General features: G+C 36.6%; 3 protein-coding genes and 1 long non-coding RNA gene across 6 annotated transcripts; 2 read left to right on the top strand and 2 right to left on the bottom strand.

The window, feature by feature from the left end:
- The first annotated feature begins 3,334 nt into the window (after window positions 1–3,334).
- LOC140880101 (IRK-interacting protein-like) lies at window positions 3,335–5,858 on the top strand. Its single transcript, XM_073284212.1, has 2 exons — window positions 3,335–3,821; window positions 4,226–5,858. The coding sequence occupies exons 1-2, from the start codon at window positions 3,603–3,605 to the stop codon at window positions 5,714–5,716; spliced, it is 1,710 nt and encodes a 569-aa protein (XP_073140313.1). The 5' UTR covers window positions 3,335–3,602; the 3' UTR covers window positions 5,717–5,858.
- A 15-nt stretch (window positions 5,859–5,873) lies between these two features.
- On the bottom strand, window positions 5,874–8,195 carry LOC140880099 (ETHYLENE INSENSITIVE 3-like 3 protein). 2 transcript variants are annotated; one of them, XM_073284210.1, is made up of 2 exons: window positions 8,021–8,195; window positions 5,874–7,756 (listed from the first exon to the last, which is right to left on the bottom strand). In XM_073284210.1, the coding sequence occupies exons 1-2, from the start codon at window positions 8,053–8,055 to the stop codon at window positions 6,061–6,063; spliced, it is 1,731 nt and encodes a 576-aa protein (XP_073140311.1). In that variant the 5' UTR covers window positions 8,056–8,195; the 3' UTR covers window positions 5,874–6,060. The 2 variants fall into 2 exon arrangements, with proteins under 2 accessions (XP_073140311.1, XP_073140312.1); XM_073284211.1 differs by having other exon boundaries at window positions 5,876–7,747; window positions 8,021–8,194.
- A 2,395-nt stretch (window positions 8,196–10,590) lies between these two features.
- LOC140879813 (uncharacterized) lies at window positions 10,591–16,710 on the bottom strand. The gene is made up of 2 exons (XM_073283728.1): window positions 13,515–16,710; window positions 10,591–13,417 (listed from the first exon to the last, which is right to left on the bottom strand). The coding sequence occupies exons 1-2, from the start codon at window positions 16,281–16,283 to the stop codon at window positions 10,823–10,825; spliced, it is 5,364 nt and encodes a 1,787-aa protein (XP_073139829.1). The 5' UTR covers window positions 16,284–16,710; the 3' UTR covers window positions 10,591–10,822.
- Window positions 15,926–19,114, top strand: LOC140879814 (uncharacterized). 2 transcript variants are annotated; one of them, XR_012149513.1, is made up of 4 exons: window positions 15,926–16,058; window positions 16,146–16,337; window positions 16,619–16,725; window positions 18,767–19,114. It is a non-coding gene; the product is annotated as an uncharacterized lncRNA (long non-coding RNA). The 2 variants fall into 2 exon arrangements; XR_012149512.1 differs by lacking the exon at window positions 18,767–19,114 and adding an exon at window positions 16,834–18,389.
- The last annotated feature ends 2,149 nt before the right edge of the window (window positions 19,115–21,263 follow it).

Here is a 21,263-nt window from a genome sequence, read left to right as displayed (position 1 = left end):
GAATCATTGTGAAAATAATGATAAAACAAATGATAGATAAGAAAATATATATATAATACGAGGGGACAAAACTGTTTTAAGTTTGTAATGACTTAAGTTTTTTTTTTTGATGTGATAATTTGAGGATTAATTTATATCAAAATATCCTTAGAATGGAGGAAGAACAAGAATATTGGGTTCTTTTATGCCAGAGCAAAAAGACAAATGTGAAATAAAACGGTAAGTTTAAAATATAGAATGTTAATACAACCTTATCATATATAAATATTGGTGATTGATGGGGTTTGCTAAAGAACGTACCAAAAAAGATATTAACCCCAAAATCACTCGCAATCCACGTTTAATCCATATCAAACAAACAAGTAATACAAAAACTCATATAAAATCATTTTATTGGTCAAATTATTATTTTTTACTATAAATATTGCACATGTCGACTCATCTCTCACATATATAAATCCATGAAATCATTGATATATTCACTAAGTATAAAGATTTGATTATTTATTCCAAAAAAAACTTTAATAAGAAAACAAAAGCCCCAATTAGGAATATTTTGAGATTTTCTTTAACTTCTCTTTACATTACTATCTAAAAAAAAAAATTTGAAAACCAATCTTACAAAAAAAATTAATTCTTAAGCCACATTTTTTGTCCAAACCCGTCCTAGTGCCATAGGTAGGTGTCTAAAAATATAGTAAAATGCTAATAAATAAAAATTCCCACGATCTAAGTCAATGGCTATCATCATCTAAAAATTCAAGAAAATCTAATAAAGTTGATGTGAATGTGGAAATACCCCTTAGGTGTCAATGTCATGTACAAAATAAGTCCCACTAATGATTTTGGAAAAAAAGATGTAACAAAAAAGGAAACATGGACAATATAATTAAAACGGATGTAGTATTATTTTGGATTTGAATCATGAAAATTATTGAATGTGGAATTACCCCTTAGGTGTCAATGTCATGTACAAAATAAGTCCCACTAATGATTTTGGAAAAAAAGTTGTAGTTTTTTCCAAGTTTTTACATATACTTTTTGAAGCTACCTAAAGCTAGTATTCTATATGAAGATGATTAATCAAGTAATTCAATAATTTTCATGATTCAAATCCAAAATAATATTACATTCGTTTTAATTATATAGTCCATGTTTCCTTTTTTGTTTATCCCAAATACATAATCTTATATCATATTTAGTAATATTTTTTTACATTTTTTTACTAATATACCACTATTAACTACACATTGAAAATTGTGCAATCATTTTTTAATACATTAAATAGGGATAAAATAGGAATTTTATATAAAATTTACTTTTCCAATAATTTTTTCTTAATCTGTGTGAAAAAAAAAAGTAGGATCATATATTTGAGACGGAGGGAGTAATAAAATAAACAAAATAATTTATACCCAACTTCTAAGTAGTAGCTGTATGTGCACATGTACTTTTGAGTGAATCATTATACCTAAACAATATCAATTAATATAGAGAAAAAAAAAAGAATTTAAATGCATTACACTTTTTGGCATGTGGAAGTTGACAATCTTTGCTTGCTTTTTGGAGAGTGGTTGCTTAAGAAAATTTAATTGATGCAATTAAAGAATATTTAATTTCGGCCATAGAGATAACCACTTCAACTTTTTATTTATCTTAAAAAAAGTTAAAACATTCCATAATACTAGCTGTAATTCCATCTAAGAATTAAATTATAACAATATTTTATAACCCTATGCACTAATTAATGGTACAAAATAATATTTTTTGGGGATTATTTTTGCGAATTTTGGAAATACCAAGATGCCCTTTGGTGCGGGTAAATTAATGTTCCAGCAATTCTGTTTAGTTGTTAATTATATATAAAGTGCAATTAATAATAATTATGGGAACACTATCATTTATTACTATTTAATGAAAACAATAAATGAAATCATCTGGCAAATTAATGTTATATGACGTATTTCGAGATTTGATTAATAAAAAATATTATTTATTTATTTATTATTATTATTATTATAAATCGATAGACCTATTTCACAAATATAAATTTATCTTACCATATTCTTAGGCACCGTTTTGTTCTCGATATTACTAATATATGTATAACTCATTGCATCTCATCTCACGTTCTTCTCATCATATTATTTATCTATATATTAACTATTTATTTTACATCAATCAAATCATTAATTATTTATCTCACATCAATCAAATCATTGAATTAAAATTACTATATTACCCCTTATAAATAATATAATTTTTATTTTATTTATTGTTAAAAAGATAAAATAATCATTTAACATTTTTATATAAAATTTAATCAAACAAATCAAATAAACCATAATCTATCAATCAAATCCAATACAATTTTAACTATTATTTCTTATTTATTTTTTATTACATTATACTACTTATCTATATATATTATTTATACCATACCTCAAACCAAACGGTGCCTTACAGAATAAATGATCCCTACTCGAGTTTATCATGTCGAACTATATTGCACACAAATACAAATTTATGGGACTTTTTAAAATAAATAAATTTTTGTTTGTTTATCAAACCGTTCGTAAGTGGCATGTGATCACCATTTTTTTTTTTATATAAAAAAAATTCCAACAAACAAACGAAATTAGTTGCATTATTGTTTGGTCACACAAGTGGAATGGTGGGCATACTACGGGAAGTAGGTTAATCCCACTTCCTGATATCGATGGGCAAATTTTTATGAACGAACAAAACAAAAAATTGCCCAAATTTTGTTTCACTAATTTTGAATTTTTCTAGTTCTTCAAATATTTTTCCAGTGTTTGGATAATTATTTACAACTTTCCTAAGTTAAAAAAAAAAAAAAAGGTTCAGAATGATACATCTCTTCTAAAAAAAGTGATATTGATGTAAACACATCTGACATGACAAGCAATAAATATATTCCAACTTTAAATAAAAAAACATATTCGAAAATACATTGGTTTGAATACAATTTTTTTTTTCCAGTCGAGTATATCAAAATTCAAATTCTCATTACAAACTTGAAATCTTAATATCAGACAAAGTATTCGATTTTTCGAGAAATATATTCGTTGATAGCAAAAAAGTAAGCAAACACACCCATATTATTATAAAGTAATTTCTCAAAAAATATTCTTTAATGAAAGTTTTTTAATTAAAAAATATAATTAAATAAATAGCAAATTCCTTGATAAATTACTTTTTTTCTAAAATAAAATAAAAAGTATAGGGTAATTTGGTAATTCTAGTACTTTTCCCCTGACACTATTGTAGAGTAAGAACTACACAAGCCTGCCACTTTCTTGCTAATGTCTCCTTCTCTTTAGTTCACATGCACTCATTCCACTTCGTTTCATCATTGAACAGAAGCCCCCCGCCTCTCCAAGAATTCCACTTTTTTCTGAACCAGAACCAAATCCAACCGTTGATTCTGCCCAAACCCCCTCTTCTCTTTTGTTCGTTTCATCCCCATGTTCATCGATTCTTGGATACACACACGCTTGCTTTCTTTGCAATCTTTCTCTCTGGGCTGAAAGTATATTTATTTATATATGTGTGTGTGTATCTATTTGTGTGCTCCGTGAATGGCGGCAACTTATCGAGAACAGAGCGAAAATGGCAACGGGAATGAGGTCAGCAGGCAAGATATTCAAGCCGCCATTGCTAAAGCTGTGGAGCTCAGGGCGCTTCACTCCGCTTTAATGCAGGGAACCAGTCCCAAAGACGTGAGATTCCCTTCTGCATCTCCTGTTTCTCGCCATGCTCCACACTTCTCTGCCAGAGATTACCCTGTTTTCACCCCTGTAAGTTCACTCTTCTGATTTGGAGATTGGAGCTTTGGGTTAGAGGATTTTTTGGGATTGTTTTTTTTGGCTGTGATTTCGTTAGCTGTGGCGTTGATTACATGATTAAAATATAGTAGAATTTTGTGCCTTGGCTTTTACTCTAAGTCGGGGATCGAGCATTGATTGTAAATGGAAGATTCTACAGGTAAAAAAGTCTGCTTTAATCTTGGTTTGATCTATCTTTAGACTTTAAAGGGGTGGTTCCAAATTTCAAATCAAAGGGTTCCTATAATTGTTTACTTTTTTTGGATGTTAAGATAGAAATCTACAAAAACATGCATGGTTTTGTCATTATAGAACGTACAAGTTCAAATGAGAAGAAAATTTTCTTGTTTTGTAATTGACATATCAAATATTGACAGAGTTATGAAGATGAACCTTTACCAGGGTATCAGAAAATTTTGCTGGAGAATCGAAATTACGCAGAGAGTTGGAGAGAACAAGCTTTAAGTGGTGGAAATGCAGATGAAACAGAATCATCAGATTACCGCACGATGAATGCATCTTTTATAAAAGGGTTGCCTTTCGCATTAATGAACTTGGAGGGGCACATTTGCCCTTCAGAAGATCAAAATTCCATGGCAGGTTACACTAAGTCTAGGAGAAGCAGCTTAGGGGACTTAAAATCACTCACATCTTGCAACAACTGCCGGCCTGCGTCCATTAGTAGTGAACCCGTTGGCATATCCAAGAATGAGAAGAAGTCTAAAACTGTTGTTCCGTCGCCTGATTCGCACTCTTCTGTTCATTCACAACCAAGAAATAAAGGGATGAGGTTTTCGTGGTTGTTCCCTAAGCTAAAGAAGAAGAGTAGAGATGAAAGCGGGCCTATTCGGCCACAACCCACCGAAGTTTCCCAAGTTCTTAGTGATTCAGGGATGGCATCGATCGAGGCATTGAAGAAAGAGGTGGCAGAAGCTAATAAAAGTAGAGATTCAGCATTGGTTGAAGTGTCTGATATGAGGGCATCATTGGGGGATCTAAGTCAGAAGTTAGAGTATTTAGAAACTTATTGCGAGGAACTTAGAAAGGCCTTGACACAAGCTGTGGAAGTAGATAACTCTCAATCAGATGAAACTATGAAGAAGCTTTCGAAACGAGGGAAATCGTTCGATGGGAGTGCAGAAAACTTGATGCCAGTGAGCGAGGAAGCAATGGTGGAAGGATTCTTGCAGATTGTATCGGAAGCAAGATTATCTGTTAAGCAATTTTGCAAGATTCTAATAGTGCGGGTTCAAGATAGTGATCACACTCTAATGGATAATCTGAACTCGATTCTTCATCCATACAATCTGTCTCTGAATTCAAAACACTCAAAAACTGTGCTATACCATTTGGAAGCTGTAATAAACCAATTCCTCTACCAAGATTTCGAGAACTGCGTGTTTCAAAGAAACGGTACTCCAAAGTTCTTGGATCCCCAACAAGACCGGCAAGATAAGTTCCAATCCTTTGTCGCATTGAGAAATCTACGATGGAATGAAGTCTTGAGAAAAGGGACCAAGTATTACAGTGAAGAATTCAGTAAATTTTGTGATCAGAAAATGAATTGCATAGTTGCCAGTTTAGGTTGGACCAGGCCATGGCCTGAGCAGCTCCTGCAAGCGTTTTTTGTTGCTGCAAAGTGCATATGGTTGGTCCATTTACTCGCCTTCTCGTTTGATCCGCCTTTGAGTATATTGAGAGTTGATGAAAACCGTCCTTTTGAGGCTCGCTACCAGGAAGACGTTTTTGCGGATAGGCAGAACTTTCAGGGTTCTAACCGAGTCAAGATTATGGTAACGCCTGGTTTTTATGTGCATGATAGCGTCGTTAGGTGTAAAGTTCTTTGCAGACATAAATCCATTGCTTGATTAGTAGTAGGGTGCTACCCTTGTTTTTTTGCTCCCTTGAGTTTTCTAATTATGGGCAAATTAGCGGGTGATTTGTGGTTTGTGTTAGAGGGGCTTTTTTTTTTTTTTTTTTTAAAAAAAAAAAAAAATTACATTACAAGTTCACGTGTTGGTTCAAGCTCTAATCATTTACTAAAACATTCCAAACCTCTTGCTTTTTTTTTTCTTCATGAAATAAGTGTATATACAACAGCAACTAAAACAGAAACTGTGATCCGACTTGATGTATGTTGTAACACAATGGCGCAAAAAGATAGCTGGTTGCCGTAGAAAGAGTAACACATTCCTGCAGCAGAAACACCATCTCATGAAGCAAAGCATTCCAGCATATCATCAAACGTATAATCGTATTCACAGTTATCAAATGAACTTGTGCAATCAAATTGATTGTATCCTCCAGGTGACAGGGTGAGAGAAAATGGAAACAGTTCACTGTCTGAGCGACCAGGTTCATTAAAGAATTTGCCTTTCACACCATCAGTGAACTCTCCTCCAGAAACATATTTCCCATTTCTAGGTGACACTGGTAACTGGAATCCTAAATCCTCTGTTCTTGATTTCATTTCAGTAAATGCTGCCGCAGGCTGCTGATTTTGAAGTTCAATAGCAACTGATGGATTATATGAAAGAGATAGCAATCCATGGTGCGACCCGGATGTTTGAGGTCCCTGAGGTATAATAGAATCTTGAGATTCTGGCTGGCATACAGAATTCAATGGTCCCTGGGCTTGAAAGTTGTGATGCAGCACAGAAATATGTGTGTTCTCTTGCAACATCGAAAGTTGACAAGTATCACGCAACCAAGAATCTTCAGGCTCGAGAATTGATTGAGAACCATTCACACTCTGAGCCTCTGAATAATGCAATGAATCATTATCTGGGATCACACTCGTCACTGGTCTAGCAGCGCTCAAATTCGGGCATTTTCTTTTACGGGATTTTTCCACTTTCTCTACATTGTTGGCAGGTTGAGAAGTAAAATGAACAGGAGTCTCACAAGGTACCCGTGCAGATTTATTCCTCCAATGGTCTTTAGACGAAACAGAAGCCATACAGTCATCAACATCATAATCACTGTCGCTTTCAATACAAGGTTTCTTCTTACCTCCGAGACTTTCTGAAGGTGCCTCGCTGATACAAGAAGAACCATTTTCATACCCAAGAAAAGTTTCCTCTCGGCTCAAAACAGATAACCATATCAAGCTCTCTTTTGCCGTCATCTTATCCTGTAACAACTTCGACCGAGTGATGACTCTCCTGATCTTTCCAATTTCAGGAGACATGTGCTTGATAACAGCAGTCAACACCCCAACTTTCCAAATCTTTTTCAGATCATGCGGCTTCCTATACGGAGGAGTTTGACCCTTAGGCAATCCCAATCTCGTCCACCATTCCTCGTTCCCCGATGGCCACCATGGCGGCGGAACACCCTTCTCCAACGGATACTTCCGCTGAGGTGGATCACAATGTTGCATCAAGGACGACAGGAGAGATCCCAGTGTTGCATCCTGCAAGTCTTGAAGAACGCCTGGAGAGATCCCCTTGTCATCCTTGCCTCCATCAGCCACACGAAGGGATTCAATCTCGTACTTGGCAATTGCCGCAGGGCCATTTTTGTCGAACTTAACCTTTTCTTTCCACCAAGCTCGTATATTATCTGATGCACCACTTACTGGTTTGCCACTCTCGGGGATGATACCATACACAAATCCACGAGCATTGCAAACTTCGATAAGTTTCAACATGTACTTCAAAATCCCATTTTGCGCTCGCGCCATCTTCTTCCTACAGGCTGGATTCAACGCCGACTTCGCCCTCTGCTTCTTTGCAGCTTGCTGTGCAGTGAGTATCTTCCTTTCCCTGATCCTTTTGAGTTTCACACGATCCTTCCACATTCGACTTTCGAGTTCTTCTGCCGCAATCTCCTCATCACTAACATCCTTCTCCTCCATACCATCATCACCTCTAATACCACCAATTTCGATATCCGAGCTGTTATGCCTTGTAATTGCATTCAAACATATATATTAAGTTTCAGTCCAAATAAATTTACCAAAGAAAAACCGAACACGAAAGGGAATTCTTTTTAACGCAGATAAGTTCATTGTCTGTCCCTACTAGTTATGCATGATACAGGGAATATCCATATGAATCAAAAGCCCTAAAACACCTCAACATTCAACAGTGAATTCAAACATGGACACAGAACAATAAAAACCTAAATTAAAACTCATAATTTTTGTAGAAAAAGAGAAAAAGAAAAACCTGATATCAATTTCTGTATCTTCTATCACAGCCATTTCAGTGTCCTCGAAAACCCATGTCAAAAATGGTGTTAAAAAGGCGAAAAACAAAGCAGAAACGAAGTACAATTGGTATTGTCTGCGAGTAAAACTTCAATCAATCTCGCGGAAATAACCAGCTTTTGCTTCAAAATTTGACCGTAAAATTAATTAAAAATACATATCCAATTAGGGAACATGCTAAGCAATTATGTCTACTTTTACTAGCTCACGCATCAAGAAAAATCGTATTATTTTACACACAAACAAGTGAGATTATTATTTTTCAACACTAAATTGTATTGTTTGATTATAAGTTATATGTTTAATACGAACTAGTAACCGTAAGTGTTCGATAATTTAATTATTTGAAAAAAAATAAAAAAAGAAACTAATATAAAATAGACGTGTGTTAAATTCAAAAATAGAAAAAAAATTGATGTGATTTAACACACAAAAAAACGATTAGTATAATTGGTGAAAATTATTATATAATAATATATATATTATAGATAATAGTATAGATTTTGTTAGATTAGATAAAATAATAGCAATTAACGTAAGTTTATTTTATAGGTTTTTCATGATTTTATTTTTATGTTTTTATATAATTTTAATTTTAATAATAAGAGATATATCTGTTTTTTATGTTTGGAGAAATTAAAAAAATGATTTATAGGTTTTTTATAATTAGAAATCTCTACAAATCTTTGGCATAAGTGTTGGAGAATTTTTAATTTGTCATAGTTGTACCGAAGGTTTCAAAATTTGTACTAAAGAATTTAACAAAAGTCAATGAAGATTTATTGACATTTTTTTATACCTATAAACTTTTATAGAGTTTTAAAAAGTCATGAAAGTCAATTTTGAATCTCACATGACTTTTTAAAACTCTATGAAATTCCATGTTGAATATCCCTAGAACTTTGTAGAGTATAAAAAATTCTATATTGAATATCTCAAAATTGGGAAAATGAAGGATATAAACTCGATCTTGTTTTTAATTCAATAGATAGACTTCTAAATAAAAATACATTATTTTCTCCCTCCTACTTTTCTCATTCTTCTTTCCTTTTTTTTTTATACGTTATTTTTTCTTTCCTACTTTTTTCATTCTTCTTTCCTTTTTTTTTTTCTTTTTTCTTTTTCCTACCCCAGACCAAGCGGTTGACCCAGGATCGAGCATGGCTGGGTCGACCCAGGCGGTCGACCGCTTGGGTCGGTCCAGGCTTGGTCAACCGCTTGATGAGCTGGGTCGACCGCTTGGGTCGACCCAAGGTCGACCAAGTCGGGTCGTCCGGCTTGGTCGACCCAGACTTGGGTCCACCCAAACCATTGTATATATATTTTATTGTGTAGTATTATTATTAAAAATATTGGTGGTTTAGTGGTTAGAATTCAGGAGAAGAGATGAGAGCCAGGTTTGAATCCTGGAGAGAAAAGAGGGAGGGAGGATTGAGAGTTCGCCAGTCTTGGTCGACCCAGGCTTGGGTCCACCCACACCATTGAATATAAATATTTTATTGTGTAGTATTATTATTAAAAATATTGGTGGTTTGGTGATTAAAATTCAGGAGAAGAGATGAGAGCCAGGTTTGAGTCCTGGAGAGAAGAGAGGGAGGGAGGATTGAGAGTTGGACATATTTGAATTTTTTTTTTCAAAAAAAAAAAAAAAAACCAAACTACCCTTATTTGAGATCCTTTGACTGAATTAAAAAGTCAAGATTCCCTTTTATTAAATTAAAAACAAGACTAGACCTATATATTTAAATGTCCCCCTCTAAATTTTTAAACTTCACAAAAGTCATTAAAAATCATTATTTCTCCATGTTTGAATACACCCTTATTAAAAAAATAACATTTAAATTTGCGTCTGGCATTACTTTAAGGTCAATCTTTTTCCTAAAAAAATAATCAAAACTGCGACATAATTAATAAACGCAAAGTACTGTATTGGCATAATTTTCAAAATCTCCAAAAATTTCTTACAATAAAAAAATTAAACAAACTAATTTGTTATCATTTGGTAGGTACGATAACATAAATAATACATAGATAAGTAATATAATATAATAAAAAATAAATAAAAAATGATAGTTAATATAGTATTTGATTTGATTGATAGATTATAGTACGATGACATAAATAATACATAGATAAGTAATATAATATAATAAAAAATAAATAAGAAATGATAGTTAATATAGTATTTGATTTGATTGATAGATTATAGTTTATAGTTTATAGTTTATTTGATTTGATTGATTATATTTTATATAAACATGATAAATTACCATTTTGATCTTTTAACAATAAATAAAATATAAATAATATTATCAGGTAATATAGTAATTTAAATTAATGATTTAATTGGTGTAAGATAAATAATTAATGATTTGATTGATGTAAAATTAATAATTAATAGATGGATAAATAATACGATGCGAGATTAGATAAGATAAGTTATACATAAATTAATAATATTGGCTGCCAAACAGTTTTAAGGATTTTAGTCGAAAATAATCGATGAACCATTGTAATTTGTACGTTGAAACCCAAATTTGACTCTGTTAGAGCCGAGTTTCTGGAAAGTGAATAGCAGCTTTCAATCATCGAAATTGCAGGAAGCATATATGAAAATTGATGCAGAAATTATTTTCATTACCATTATTTGGCTAAATATTTTATTTGATTACATCAACCAAAACTATTTCTTTTATTTCAAAGCCTACGATCTTGGTCTTGGAAATTGTTGAAACGCATACCAAGTGTTTGATCAAATGTGTCAGTTGCGCCTCACAATTTCTTCTTTCATGGCAAGTGAAAGAGCGCCAAGGCTCCCTTCTTCTTCCACCACTACTCCAGGCATGACCACTGCTCTACTCCCCACGAACCCCCCTTCGCCTATTGTAATCTTCCCAAACTTCACTTTCCCTCCTTCGCCTTCATATATGTGACCAAACAACAGAGCTTCCCTGCCCACACAACCCCCATTGCCAATCTCCACCATTTCAGGATTCATCACAGCTCCCATGCTGTCCACATACACTCCCTCGCTCAAGTCGATATCGGATCCCATTAGCTTCATCCAAACAGCGAAAAAGAATGATCCTCCAGTCATCTCGACGAAGTATTCACCCACGAGTGTCTTGAATGCTTGCCAGATTGTGTCCATGAAGATTGTTTTGCTCCACATAGTTGCGGTCCCGCCGTCTTTCTTTTTTCCTACCAGAACCCATTTTGCTGCTGCACAAGCCAGTGCTGCCCATGTGCCTGAAACAATCCAAAACAAAGGTAGTAGCCAATGCAGTGGGTATTTCATGGTATTTTTGGTGTATAGCAGCCAGTTTAGTGGGGTGGAGGTGACATATGCTAGCAGGTAGTAGGGCAGGAATGTCTGAAGCAACGGTTGAATGAAAATCGCCCATGATGTTTGGTACCAGGTTCTTGCAAGTGTTACTTTGGTTGAGGTGGAGTCCCCTTTCTGTAACTTTGCTGCTATTGGACATCCTGAGAGGTCTACTTTGACATCTGATTGCTCTATGAATGCTCTCCATGCCTCTGGGAGAGGTTGGTTGTTTCTTAAGTGCTGGCAGATTTCATACACTAGTGAACGACCATGATCTATTGAGGCACTCTGAGAGGCTGATGTTGCACGTATGACATCCACCTCATGGCATCTAAGGAAAGGATTGAATTCAAGCTGCTCTGACTGTTCTTTTGTGAGGTTTTCAGTAATAATTACCTCTCCTACATCCACGATGGGGAACTCGGATTCGTCCCATGGTTTCGTGCAATCAAGGGCGATATCTTGCGTGACCTCATCTTGAGGTATAGGCCGGAATTGGAGCTGGAAAATATAGCGGACCCCACCAGATGAACTCACACGTTGTTGAAAATCCTCCGCGAGAAAAAGCATTGGACGTTTGTCATTACTGTCACGAGGGATAGCACCTGTTTCTGGAGGAAGGATTCCAATGGGCTCAACCTTACCCGAGTCTTCACTAATGCTCTTATCAAAAGGTCTCAACTTGAATTTGACATACATTTCTTTCCCATCTGTGAACCTGAAGAGCCTGCAGATGTTCGAGTAGTAATGAAGTTGAGTAAAAGTTTCTGCATTGCGTAGTGACATCCACACCGCGTCTCTGATATGTGGTGCACGCTTCACTTGCTCTTCTCTTGCAGGTAGTCCACATACAAGCCATGTCACAAAATCAGAAATAGTGCGTGCATAAAATGCCTCGCCTGTTTTCAACGTCAAGTCCAAGAGGGAGGTTTGATCGTCTGTATCAGAAAATATTCTAACAGCTGCACCTCGTGCATCAATCCTAGCATCATCATCAGCGCTCAAGCTGTTGCTGTGCCGAACTATGATAGGATAAGTCTTCCCAGCTTGGAAAATCTTGTGTTCGGGCAAACCTTCGATGTTATCATACATTTTTAGTACTCCTTTTCCACTAACTCCAATTCGATGGAAATATCTTGATTTGACCTTAAGAGTTGTTGCAGCCAAATTCGCAGAAAGATTTCCGACAATTTTCTTGTAGGCCATGTCCATTTCTTCGATACGCTCATCCAGCTCATGCTTTGTGTTCTTTATCATAATGGGAGTCTGAGATCCAATGTAAACACCGCCACTCTGAAGCACAGAGTTGATCGGAGCAGCTGAGAGTGCGCCGATAATCGTCTCCTTTTGAATAGTTGAACCAGGAAGGACAACGCTTTGGCTCCCAACAATTGAATTTTCCTGCACCTCAACTTTTCCGCTTGTGAAACCATAGGATGAGTAGAAACCAGTAATAATACGGCTGAAATCACCTAGATGGACGCCTTCACCGATCGATAAAAGTTTGGGCTCTAAAACCGGATTAATCGCACGAACAGAGCAATATTTCCCCACTTCTGCCCCCAGAAGCCTCAAGTATATGCAAAAAGCTTCTGTCCCAGAAAGGAGCTTCGCAAACCTCAGATGGCAGGCGACATTGATTCTGTGACGAAACCACATTCGGTATTGTGATTGCCGTGCTTCATCATTTTCAGACAGAAAAAGGTTTATCAAGGATGTAAGCAGACAAAGGATCAAGCCATGAGACAGATATGCTGCAGCAACTACGATGGAAAATTTGAATGAACTCAGAGATGTGCTATCAATCAGTGTAGCATACGCAACAATGGTGAAAGGAAACCAGTGGAAAGCTCCGGAGATGCAAAAAAATGTGAAGTGCTTAATTGAAGGAGTATTTTGGACAAGCATGATGTAGAAGCAGTAGAAGATGGCTGCTGAGAAAGAGCTTATAAGTCCGACTCCGTAGACACCCACGAGATGAGGTAATAACTGATATCTAGCTTCAATTTGTACCTTTGCCAGTTCTGCAACCTGGAAAAAAACAGCGAGCATAATAATTCACAACAATCTTAGATCATAAGTTCTCAGAAGCTTTTAAAACAAGTAGTTAATCGGAGATAGTTCATACTTTTTTGATGTTGCTAGCTTTGTATGATCTGGAAACAAGTTTTCCGACTTCAGTGACATGCAGTGCCGGTATTTCACTTCCATCTCCTATAACACTTCCCTTTTGGATCACAGCATAGGGACCAACTGAGGAATTATTTCCAATTCTTATTGGGTGAAAACTCAAGATTCCATTTTTCACCTCATGACCTTGTACTAGGACTCCCTCTGCAAGTACAACTCCATCTCCAATAGAAACTAGTGCTGGGTCAGTGATGTCGATCGTGTCAATGACTGTCGATGATCCTATCTTGGCCCCAAGCATTTGAAACCAAAAGTTCAGCAGTTGTGTTCCTCTCAAATGTACAGCCAATACTTTCGAGGAAATTTCTTGAGCCTTGTACAGTGCCCACCACTTGATGTAGTCAAGTGACCATATTGATGAATTGGGAGTTAAGGCGTAATTTGGTTGAAGAAACGAGTTTCCAAAAAGAGCTATACAGCTGCATGTAGAGAATATGCATAGGATCCAGGAAAGAGGTGCAAGTAATAAGGAGATCACATACGGTGCTGATGGAGTTACTGTTATCAGACTAAGGGTGGAAGACATCAGCTTCTTATGGATAGAAATCACTAGATATGCAGGAAGGATCAGCAAGAATGTGATGTAAGTAAGAAGAAAAGATTGCAATAATACGATATGCATTTTGTGTGATAAAGAAACTTCTTGAGGTAGGTGAACTTCAGTCATTAATTGTGAACATATATCCTTATCTTCTTCTGTATTATAAGCAGTATTTCTCACATCTTGTGGTTGAGTCTTCATCACTAAAGATTCTGAGAAGCAAGCCAAGTCATCGAGGCTTGTTGCTGTGAAAATGTCAACTGCTCCAACCGGTACACCGAGAAAATCTGAAAGCTTTTGAGCTGCTCTTACCACGCCAATGGAATCGATTCCATAAGAGGTGAGGCTGGCAGTTGTTGAAATTTTACTAACAGGAACGCCAGTATGCTCTGAGACAAGTGCCTTCAAAAACTCGATGATTACTGTATAACTTAATATCTTACTTTGTGATGTAATATTTATCTTGAGCTGGGCTCGAGGTGTGTGACCCTCTCTGCACGTCCCTGTAGTATTTGACCGCAGCAATAACCGTTTTGGAACCACTGGTTCTGGTAGCAAGTTCAGTGTCCCATCAGCAAATTGCTTGAGGCATTCAAATCTCTTGATTTTCCCAGATGTAGTCTTGCTGATTGTTCTTGGTTTGATCAGTTTCACAGCAGCTAAATTAACACCATGTTCTTCTGCAACCTTTGCTTTGATTTGTTCGACGACATTTTTACCTACTGATTTGCCATCTCTAGTTTCTGCAATTACAACCAATCCCACCTGATCAGAGGTGTCTGACATTGATATCCCTTTTGCCGATAAAATCTCCTCAGGCACTCCAATGACAGCACAGCAGCCAGGGCGGAGGAGCTCTGACGCGTTTTCAACTGTTTTTTCAACATCCGCTGAATAAATATTTTTTCCTGCGACAATGATGAGATCCTTTATCCTTCCTGTAATGAACAAATTTCCATCAATTATTCGTCCCAAATCTCCAGTTCTTGTATATCTCCGACCAGGATGGTTCTCAAGTTCATTACTGAAAGTGTTGATGCTAAGCTCCTCTCTACCCCAATATCCAACTCCTGCACTCGGACTACTGATCCATATTTCACCTTCCTTTCCTTGCTCTTCATGGTCTTTACCAGTTTCTGGATCAACGATTCTCACATCCACATCTTCATCACCCGATGATACATAACCACAACTTACACGTCCTTGCCAATCAACTAATACAGGTTTCCCTTCCCCATAAGCACAGGTGACAAAAACGCAATTTTCCGCCAATCCATAGCCAGGAGCCATTACATATTGGGAAAGACCGTACTTACTAGTGAGCTCGATAAATCTACTCAAAGTTTTCTGTCGTACTGGTTCAGCAGCAATCATTAGAAACAGCATCGACGAAAGATCATAGGTTCGCGCCTTGTTTTTGTCAAGCTCTAACCTTCGAATCACGAGTTCAAAAGAGAAGTTGGGGCCAGCACTGTGAGTTCCCTTGTACTTGCTGATCGTGTCAAGCCATAAAAGAGGGTTCTTTATAAATGTCATTGGAGAAAACAGGACAGCCTTTCCACCACTGACCAAAGATGTGAAAAGCCCACCAATCAGTCCCATGTCATGGTATTGTGGGAGCCAACTGATGAGTACTGTGTTTGATGTACTTCTGTATCTCCTCTTCATTAGCTTCACATTATGTATTAGCCCACCATGAGTTATCATGACACCTTTTGCATCGCCAGTCGATCCAGAAGTGAATTGAAGAAAACACACTTCATCGGCCCGAGGTACCACATTGGAATCTGCTTCTCTCGTAGGGATGATGGTGCCTTTAGAATTCCTGATCCAAGAATCTGTATGTAACCATGGAAGATTCGGCCAACGACCAGAGGATCTCCCGTTTCTGTACGACAGTGGTATCAAGTTCTTCACAAAACCTGCACGAACTGCTGAATGGTAACCCACAGTTGAGAGAATTGCCACTGCGTTGCTTGATTTAGCAATATTCTCTATCTTTAACAGCGCTTGTCCACCCCTTTGCAGTGGATCAGGTGGCAGAACTGGGACTGGTAACACCCTGGCTCTTAAACAAGCGAAGAAGGCATCAATAAAATCGAGACCTGGGACATAAACAAGGAGGACTCTATCACCAGGCTTAATGGCATGTTTTCGGCTGGACATTAACTTTTCAGCAATACAAGCAGCATTAGCATGAAGCTCTCCAAAAGTCCTCTGGTTCACCACTTCTCCTTCTTCGTTTATCCAAGTATAAAGAGTCTTGTTATGGAGTATACTATGAGTTCCCCAGTGTCTCAAATAGTCATCAAGGCTGGATAGATCTGGAAACTCAATTCCTTTGCATTCGGCTAGCTTTTGAGGGATCTTGTCTAAGCACTCAGACTTCAATGAAAACAGTCTCTGCAAGAAAAGTGATCAAGCGTACATTAAACTCATTTTACTTCGTATTGCAATTTTATTATGATTTTCGAAAATTTTATGTTTAAACCTTAACATAGGGAAATCTTGGCAATGGAGCGTTACTGGCGAAATGATTGCGAACCAAAGCCATGGCATATGCTGAATTTCTCTCCGTAAGCTCAAATGCCATTAGACCACCGACATAGTAAGTATTTTGTTGTCCCTGAAGCTTGTTTTCTAGTTTTTCATGGAATCCATTCTTCATATCTGCAGTAAAGTTAGTTGAAACCATTACCTTCTTTAAATATTGCAGGATTACGAAATTCTTTGAAGTAGTGCTTACCTTTACTTTGAACATGAGGAAAATAGTTGAATCGTCGTTGTAGAATTACTATTTCAACTTCTCCCCCCATTCTTTTAACTGCTTCAATGGCCAACTTTGTTACTTCTTCCCCCTTGATATTGGCTGAGTTGCCATATGACCAGAATAGGAATATATTAGTATCAGAATAGAATTTCTGAGCCGCCACTGGATTTCCTATTGTAGAAGGATCATTCATGAATTCACCGAAGTAATAAAATCCAACAGGCAAATGGTCCATTCCTTTAATCTTCATAACCGTAGTGTAATAGTCAATTGTTTGCACTTTACTGAACAGTTCCTTTTCAATCTCACTGAAATCCATTACGTCATTTTGAGTATCTGTAGAAAGAGAACTTTCTTTCAGAATCATTTTAAAAGAAATTCGCGGCTAGACTAGTGCCGATAAAGAAATAGGCTCAAGGCTCCCAAACCTTCAGAAGTGGATGATGGTGATCTGTATGTTTTCCCATTCTTGAATGGAAAAGCCCCCGTTATGATTATTTTATCGAATTCCAAACTTTTGGAGTATCCTTCACCATCTTTGATATCAATCGTGACACCTGATGAATGGCGTCTTATTGCCACAACCTCCCTGTTGCAGAGGACATTTATTGGCAAAGATGTGCTTATTTTCTGCCATAAACTCGAGTAACCACCTTTCAACCGTCTAATTTTACCAGCCATGGACGTTCTAGTGAACTCATGAATATAGGCGTAAGGCATGTCTTGAACAAATCCATACCCTGAAGCAGTATATCCATAAGCTACTGATGCAGGGATAGATTTTAAACCCCGGTGTTCGAGAAACTCTGGCGTCAAATCAAAGGCAGAGTCGCTCACTGCATGAATTCCTATTTGACCAGATTTCTTAGCTTTGTCCTGTAAATGGAGCATAACAATAAAGAATTCGATGTTAGTTCGAAGTAATAAGATATACGGGTATTATTAAGATATACGGCCTTAATAGATCGAAAAAGATGTACCTGTAGCTCTAAGGTTAATGAGATTACTGATACGTAGTCATCTGCAACCTGTATATCTTGATATTTCCCTGTGAAACTATCCATAAGAGCTAGTTTGTGGGTATCCATCTCTTCCAAATCTGATCCCATTTCTTTCGCCAAGTGAAAAATAGTTGGAGAGCTACCAGCTGCAAGAACTTGTCCTCCAAGATCATATATCCTTCCTGTGATAGGAACATGCGCAAGTAATCAGATATTTCCATAGAAAAAACGACAAATCCGCTGCCAACAGATTATTCAATGAGTCCAGCAGTTGATTTCATTGGATCAATTCACATAAAGTGCGCCTGGGGTGGAAAAGGAAAAATGAAATGTCAAATATATCTCTTTAATCTTCTCTATACCTTCTATATCCACTGATTCACACATCCCGCCAACTGTGTGATACTTCTCCAACACAGTTACGTCACTATATCCTAGTTTACTCAGTGCATAAGCTGTTGACAATCCACTCGGCCCGCCTCCTAAAATAGCAATTCTTGTGGCCACAGGGAAGTACGGGTGCAACTTTGAGAACTGGTCATCAACTGATTTCCCAGGCTCCATTTTTGATGGTATGATACTTCCACTATCTGTGTGATCCGGGGAAAATGTTACGTCAACTTTCTCGAGAAGTTGGCAGAAAATTAAGATAAGAAAAAAAGTAAAATATTTGATTCCTTATATCATTCATAGATACAATGCTTTTGTGAATCTCAAGTTATAAGCCCATCCAAAAATCCATCAAACAAGACAAACGACACACATTGATCAAAACAATGTTCCTTGGCAAATGATTTTACATGTATATTAGTATATTTCTTCACCCCACAAAATACACTCTTGTTAGTTTACCATCAAATTTGCATGTTTTTGAACAGGAAAGATTAGCATTTCTCAGCTGATACTGGAAAAAACGATGGTACCTGTCAGGTGAATCGCTCCAGCCGCCTAGTCTCCCCTCCACAAAGATAAACTCTCTGTAATTCCATTTCCGCCAAAAGTTAGAAACATAAAAAATCCTGAAACTTTAAAAAGACTCGACATACGTTTCGAGAACTAGCACGACGCCGAATGGCGCTAATAAAAGAGTTAAGATTCTTATCATCCCTTATTGAACTCTAGGAGAAGCATGGCCACCATTGTTCATGAAGTTACATGCACAAAGACGCAAAATGTAATAATACAAACCAATCATTTTTGTTCTTAAACTAAACTGGAAGATGATATGAGCAAGAAGTGACTGTTTCATATGTTTAACACTTTACTAGGAAAAGTATACTCACAATGCCAAATGGCAGAAGAGAACTATGGGTTCTCTTTCGACCGGAACTCCACCAGTGGCCTACTATATGATATCTTTCACATTACGTATTTACACTACGTAGATGCTTTTTATAGTCAAAAGGGTACATGACAAAGTGTCGTAACCTCTCTTTTGACGTGAATATTAGTTATAATCGACCGGTATAGTTAAAATTTTTAACTTTTCTACCGCCGCGAAACGAAATTTTTCAATATATACTTTGACACTATTCATTTACGAAACGATCGTTTCGATTTACTAAAATCTTGAAAGTTTATAGATATAGTTAATATGGAAATTATGTAAGGGTGTACTTAGGAAGATTTATTTGAAATCTATGGATTTCGATTCTAATTGTTTACGATAAAACAATATATGAAATATTATAAATAGTAATACAAAGTAAAATTGATTTCAAATTAAATCATTATTTGGGTGAAGTTGAAATTTATTTTAATTAATATAAAATATTATATAAACATCTAAGTCGTGAATTCTGAAGTTTATGATTTTATTTTTTAAACAATTAAAATATATTTGAAATTTATCCGTTTAAACACAACCTAAAAGCATCTATAATTGTAGTATTGTATAAATTATTGGTTGTTTGCAGTTTTTCCCGTGAAATTTCGTATTTTCCTCAAAGTTTGGGTAAAAATTTTGCAAGATGAACTTGCGACGGTGGATCGACAAATTACATATGATATCCAGAATTATTTAAATTTATTTAAATTTTGGTCATTGGTGAATCCGATAAATTACCATAGCCTGTGTCTGTTGCTAGGAGATATTCTGTTTATGTGCTGTTTTAAGATGATTTTTCGACCACAATAAATTAAAAAAGCCAACAAAGATTATTGAAGAATCTATAAAATATTGAACTTATAAAATAATTGATTCGGCGAGAGAGAGAATTGGATTTGTTTGGATTAAAGTGGTAGCGAATCATAGGGGCGTTGCAAATAATAGAAATGCTTTATTGGTTTTGACGGCTTAATATTTTATTTACAAACAATAACTTGTAATGGTAGATGTCATTGTGTCATAATCATGTCACGGCAGACCAGACACACGTAGAAACTTGTTTGGAAGTTGATAAAATGTTTATGGCAGTTATATTTTATCGTTGATAAAAAAAATTTCGAGTATTTTGATATATATTTTTAAAATAATAATCATCGAAGTTTTGTAGGCTATTAAGTTTATGTGTATTGATATCCGAAAGAGGAAATCACCTCAGCTCATAGATGACCCTAAGGTAAAGATCAATCCTTAGCTAGCCAGAATCGTTTGGGGGGTCAGCTCGGGTCGGGAGTTTGGAAACTCGGGAGCTCGGCCAAGCTCTCCCATTGTAATGTCCAGCTCAGCTCGGGAGCTCAGCCAAGCTCCTCCACCATTACCTCCAGCTCGGCTCGGGAGCTCAGACAAATTTTTTCACCATCCTCTCTAACTCGGGTTGGGAGCTCTGGAGTTCATCTCAGCTCCGATGCCAGTAGGGAGTTAGCTTAGTAGAGGGGTTGAATAACCTTGATGAGCTAGCTAAGATGTTAGGATCAGTGTTCAGGTGGAGTTCAGGGGTTCAGCAATAACTCACTCACCCCTTTTCCATATAACCTCAGGGAGAGCAGCAGTATAGCATCCTCATGATGACTGTTCAGCTCAGATTAAGTGTATTGTTATTTCTTTTGTCAGATAAGATTCGGGCGAGATCTCAGCCTAAATATTCGGGATTGTGATCCCGGGATTCGCGGATTCTTGATAAAGAAAGTAGGCGCTAAACCCGGAGCCCTCTCCTATAAATACCAGGTTCACTTTCATTATTTGCATCCTAATTTTTCACTCGTGTGCACACACTACTCTCTATATTTTCGCTATCCTAGCATCTGACTTGAGCGTCGGAGGGGATACGCCGGAACACCTTCCGGCCCCCCTTAACACTCTTGTTAGTGGTTTCAGGTCAGCAGCAGTTCATTTTTTATTTGGAGGAGCTTCTTCAGCTCATCCGAGGAGATCACTTTATTGAAGTATATCAATTGGCGCCGTCTGTGGGAAATTCAAGCTAAGACGTAGAT

The sequence above is a fragment of the Henckelia pumila genome, chromosome 2, assembly GCF_033568475.1.
Source record: "Henckelia pumila isolate YLH828 chromosome 2, ASM3356847v2, whole genome shotgun sequence".
Taxonomy (NCBI): domain Eukaryota; kingdom Viridiplantae; phylum Streptophyta; class Magnoliopsida; order Lamiales; family Gesneriaceae; genus Henckelia; species Henckelia pumila.
The sequence above is the reverse complement of the archived record's forward strand: the minus strand, read 5'-3'. Positions and strand labels throughout refer to the sequence as shown.